Genomic DNA, 5,771 nt, shown 5'->3' with positions numbered 1-5,771 from the left:
TGCATTAGCTACTAACTTAATTCTTGTTTTTGTTTAATTTATAATGCTTACTGTTTTATTCATTAGTTATTTGCTAACAGCCTATACATGTACTTGTAGTATGGTGCGTGGGCGGATCAAAGGCACCGCCATGCAGTGCTAATGTGCTATAACTTCCAATAACCGCATGGTAGGAAAATATAGCACTGTGTAGAATATATAGTACTGCACAGTATAATATGTATGGGCTTTTCTGTTAATTGGAGTTTAAGCACCTAGGTTAAACGAAGTTAATATCCATGAACTGATTGCCACATGGCTAGGGTTGGTCGGCAGGCGTGGCTTTGCTGTTAGCACATTGCGTTGCTTTTGTTGCAATGATGCAATCACACTGCTGGCTGCTGGCTGCTCTGAGTATTATTGGCTGCTGGCTGCTCTGAGTATTAGTGGCTGCTGGCTGCTCTGAGTATTATTGGCTGCTGGCTGCTCTGAGTATTTTTGGCTGCTGGCTGCTCTGAGTATTTTTGGCTGCTCTGAGTATTATTGGCTGCTCTGAGTATTATTGGCTGCTCTGTGTGTTATTGTTTCTCTGTCTCTCCCTTCAATCTCTCCCTCCCTCCCTCCCTCTATTATGTGTTTGTGTCTATTATTATTGTATTCTCCGCCTGTGAGGCGTGAAATTCGTATGGGCAGGGTCTTTGACCCACACTCCACCTAATTCATTATTTTGTATCTTCTGTTGCTGCAAGCCTTAATGCTCACAAAGGCTCGCATGGTGGGTAATTGCCTGACCCGAGTTGCATAGGTAATGCAGCATACCTATTTATCTCAAGCAGCTGATTGTGCCACAGCTATGGTCCGTCCAAATCCTAGTAATAGGAGTTAGTTAGCTTCTAGGGTGTAGGTTAGGTTCTAGGAGTAGGCCGTAGGATACATTGTTAGGTTTAGGTCCTAGGGACTGGGCGGGCCAATTTGCTGTGTGGAGGTGGACCCCATGCTCGGGGGAAATGCAGCTCTGCTAGCCTCGGGTTCAGTTTGACCACCATTTATTTGTGTTGCAAGCTTAGGGGGTGTGGCCCATACGAAAGTTACCAACCCTACCTTCTTTCTACCCTTTGGTAGTTTGTAAGGTTTATATATATTTTTGAGCTTCATAGGATATTAATAATAACACATACATAATGATCAATACATAACACATTTACAACAACAATGAATACATAGTAATAATAATAATAATAGAATATTGTAGTTACGTGTACATGTACATGTATGCATAAATGTCAAAGCACCATTATCACAGGTGAGATGAAACTTGAGGCCTTGTTTCTGGGACATCAGTTATCAGTAGTAGTGATAGTAAGGGAAGTGTAGTTATTAGTATTAATTGATGGTATTTCATTGCTTATCATTTCATATGTTGGATCCTCTTTTGTAGCGACTTGGTTTTCATAAGAAATCTCTTGAGTATGAGGTATAGAGTTTTCAGACTTTGCTTTACCTTTATAGTATTCAAATGATAATATATTATTGTATCCTTTACCTTTTTTTCTCAGTATTACAATCATTGCTAGTGATAGTATGAGAACGGCAAGTGTTGTGAGTCCAAGGAGAACTCCCAGTATTATCTGTGATTGACCTATTGACAATTAAATGTGCATTAAACATTCCATGAATACTGTGCTAAGTAAACATACTTTGATGACCAATATTTGTAGTAGTAGTTGTAATAACAGTAGTAGTAGTAGTAATTAGAATCACTGGACTATACATTGATAATATCAATCCTTTGCTGCTTGTTTTGTACATAATAAACTCTTCAGTGCTTGAAAATGTAACATTCACTATATAAGTGTAAATTAAATTTATAATAGCTCATTACTAACCTGCGTCTGATGGTTCAATCCAGTCAACTGTGTATTCAATAACTATTGCTGGTGTCAGTATTTTTATTCCATTCTCAATATCATGTGCATATACAGTGTATGTTCCATTATCAGTAAATGAATAACATGTTCCATTAGTTTGTATTGATTGTGGTATCAGTGTTGTTATCATTAATTGACATTCATTAAGCATTTCAGTAACACAAATAAAACAGACAATATCTTCATTCCTCTCTATTATTATATCCTTTACATTATATGTATCTATAATAAGTGCATACATACACTTACCATACATTGATAATAGTATCTTACTTATTTCTATTACATGATCAGAAGTACTAGTTCCATATGTACCAATTGTTGATACTGTTAGGTAATACAATGAATGATCATTTAGTTTTATATTCCAGTGTATAATATAAAACTCATCAATGTATTGAAGACTATCATTACCCATTAGATCTGATGTATTGAAAGTATTAGCTCCAACCAAAAGCAACTTAATATTATTTATGAAGAACTGATGTATCTAATGATAAATTTAATCTTATAATGTATAGTGCTTGAATTAATCTTATAGTGTATAATGATCTTACTTGAAATCTTATTATTAATGTTTCATTGGTTAGATATAATGCAGATACATTGCCAGGATTTGGTGCTTCTATAAGAATAATGATAACAGAAATAATTACAAAAATGAGTTGTACCTGTAGATATGATTCTAATGCTGTCATTACAACCTGACATAGGCAATGTCAATTCAAAAGTATATTCATTACAAGGACACGGGTTTTGAGTATAAGTGTATACATTATGTCCAGTAACATTAATTGTATCATTAACTGTTTGAAGAGAGTCACTGATACTCAGAATTAGTGTACTGCTAATAGCTGGAATGCTAAGCTCCCATGATACTGTAATACTGTGAGGTGTGATGGATAGGAATTCAAACTTATCTATGGCTAATAAACCTATATAAGAAAATGCTACATCAGTTTCATAATACCTTGATCTAGTCTGTATACAATATTAGTCCATCCTGATACTGCATCATAGCAGTCTATGTCAGTAACACTATAAGTATATGATAATGGATGATAAACATAATACCCATCACCACTATTAATACCAACACCAGCTCTATATGCAGTCCATCGTATGAGTCCACACTTGTATATAAACACAGCATATGTGGCATTACTTTGATGAGCTAATACAACTTGAAAATAATTAGACTACAGGAAAATTATAATAAGCTATAGTCTAGACTATTTACCTCAGTATTAGTGCAAGTATAATCACCATTTGGACATACATCATACCAGTAGACCCACAGTATCCATTCAACAGATACACTACTACTAGTTGAATTAGATAAGTAGCCATTGACTTGATTACACAATGAAAGATTTGTTGTTGGAGTTATAATAGCATAACGTACTTCACCTCTCCCACCACGTAAGTCTATATAGTCAGAATATGGAGCAATAGTTGAGCTACCATGAAAAAAATTAATGCTTCCATATGCCAAAATCTAGACAATAAATACATTCATTATACTTATACATGTTATACAATCCTTACATGTGCATAGTTGAAACAAGAGGATCCAAATTCAAGTGTGGATGGGAATGAAACATTTACATAATCAGAAGTATTACTGATTGTTAGATAGTCAGTAGGATACAGGAAGGGAAGGTAGTTACCCTCAGAGCTAACAAGGAGACCATTGAAGTAGATAAGTATCACAAACACTATCATCATCTTTTACTGCATAAACTGATCTTATAGGACTAGTGATTCGGCAGTTGTGACCACAACTATTTAATGATTGTGCATGTATAAATAGCTACAATTATTGTATCCTTTATATAGTTTCTGTTGCACACACAATTGCTCAAATGTTAACTTACAAATGACCTCAGTGATTTAACTTATGCAAATTTGTACTTGATTGTTAACCCATGCATGCACATTAATTTTGCTTACTAATTTCATAATCTTACAAATGACTTTGAGATAAGGTGGCCTGGAGGGGAAATTTATACCCTTATGGATGTCATCAACAGTAATAGTAGTACCAATATCAGAGGAGTTGTGACATTTTTATTTCTTAGCTGCTTCATTTCACAATGCTAAGTTTGCTTCAGTTTTAACAACTGCCTTTAGTGAATTTTTTCTTGACATAACAAAATAATTAAGATACAGATTAAATTTATAACAAAAACCAGTGACCTTTAAACTGTGTTGTACATGTGCAACTGTACTAACTGTACATATACAATTGTACCCAGTTCTATTGATACTTTTAGACATAGCCGGGAATCTGTTGTTGATCTGTTTTGAAGCATTTATGCATACTAACTTGATTTTTGCTTAATTGTTATTTATTTATTTTTTGTTGTTAATAACCAGTTACCATTTTATTATGATTTTGAAAATAATTATTGGCCAATCCTGCATGTGGTCAAATGTAATTCTATTCATTATACAAATTTAATTTAATAACATCAATAGCAGTATAATATTTAAGTATAATGTGCTGTTGTGATGTGTTTGTGTAAGTGTGAGAATTTCATGTATTTAATGTTTTTGATATGTGCATCAATGTGTACATTGATTTGTACAAGCACATGTGCTCTCTGCAAGTAAGCAAATAGACAGCATATGTTAAGTGAGAAATGAAAGGATATGGGTGTACATATTTATGCATATCATTTTTGGCCTTGACAGCAATTAGTGTGGGCGAGGACTATGTTTATAAAATACATGGATAGATTGTTATCTGTTTACCATTTGCTTGATTTTATTTATGACTTGATTATAAGGTACAATGTACTTGTATGCAATATTTCAATAATGTTTGTATTATAGCTCATTCATAGTTTACACCTGTACATAGTCTGTTTGTCTTTCAATACTTTTGTGTTGATAATAACATTCAGCTTTGCATTTCAATACTTATTTGTTAAGTTTTTTTACTATGAGCATAAATTCATGCAACCTTTACACATATTGAACTACAATACTTAAAATACATGTGTGTGTGTTTATGAGTTACAATTAATGTATCATTTAAAATGTCCAACTTTAGATGGGTGAGATGAAACTTGTGGGCTTGTTTCTGGGACATCATATATTGTTGAGTTATCAAAAGTACTGACATTAAGAGAAGTGTAGTTGTTGCAGTTATCAGTTGATAGTATTTTATTGTTTATCATTTCATATGTTGGATCCTCTTTTTTTGTGAATGGGATCTCATAAGTCTCTGAAGTATGATCAGGTATGGAGTTGTCAGATTTGGCGTTACCTTTATAGCATTCAAATTATGATAACATGTTATTGTATCTTTTACCTTTTTTCCTCAGTATTGCAATCATTGCTAGTAATAATATGAGAACAGCAAGGGTTGTGAGTCCAAGGAGAACTCCCAATATTATGTTAGTGACCTGTGATTGACCTAATGACAATTGTGCATTTTAATGAAATACCTTTAGTATGGCACCTTACTTTGACTATCAATATTATTAGTAGCAGTAGTAAGTAATACTGAACTAGTTGAGGTAGCACTGGACTCCATTGGAATTATCAATCCTTTGCTGCTTGTTTGGTTTATCATAAACTCTTTTCCACTTGAAAATTCACTCTCTGCAAAATTGTGTTGAATAATATCTCATTACTGTAATTACCTGTATCTGATGGTTTAATCCAGTCAACTGTGTATTCAATAACTATTGCTGGTGTCAGTATCTTTATTCCATTCTCAATATCATGTGCATATACAGTGTATGTTTCATTATCAGTAAATGAATAACATATTCCATTAGTTTGTATTGATTGTGGTATTAGTGCTGTTGTTGTTGATGCTGTTATTACTTGACATCATTAAAAATTGAGTAC

General features: G+C 33.5%; 1 protein-coding gene and 1 long non-coding RNA gene across 2 annotated transcripts in view; both read right to left on the bottom strand.

Moving 5' to 3' along the window:
- Nucleotides 1–1,662: 1,662 nt before the first annotated feature.
- Nucleotides 1,663–5,771, bottom strand: part of LOC109587816 (uncharacterized) — a 5,108-nt gene continuing 999 nt past the window's right edge. The window contains exons 5-6 of the mRNA XM_020004039.1: nt 1,866–2,129; nt 1,663–1,823 (exon numbers count right to left, since the gene is read on the bottom strand). Of these exons, the coding sequence (XP_019859598.1) occupies nt 1,663–1,823; nt 1,866–2,129 (425 nt within the window). The remainder of the gene's footprint in view (nt 1,824–1,865; nt 2,130–5,771) is intronic.
- On the bottom strand, nt 5,215–5,658 carry LOC109587817 (uncharacterized). Its single transcript, XR_002187808.1, has 3 exons — nt 5,561–5,658; nt 5,382–5,519; nt 5,215–5,331 (listed from the first exon to the last, which is right to left on the bottom strand). It is a non-coding gene; the product is annotated as an uncharacterized LOC109587817 (long non-coding RNA).

Source organism: Amphimedon queenslandica, unplaced genomic scaffold (genome assembly GCF_000090795.2).
Source record: "Amphimedon queenslandica unplaced genomic scaffold, v1.1 AMPQUscaffold_12438, whole genome shotgun sequence".
Taxonomy (NCBI): domain Eukaryota; kingdom Metazoa; phylum Porifera; class Demospongiae; order Haplosclerida; family Niphatidae; genus Amphimedon; species Amphimedon queenslandica.
The sequence above is the reverse complement of the archived record's forward strand: the minus strand, read 5'-3'. Positions and strand labels throughout refer to the sequence as shown.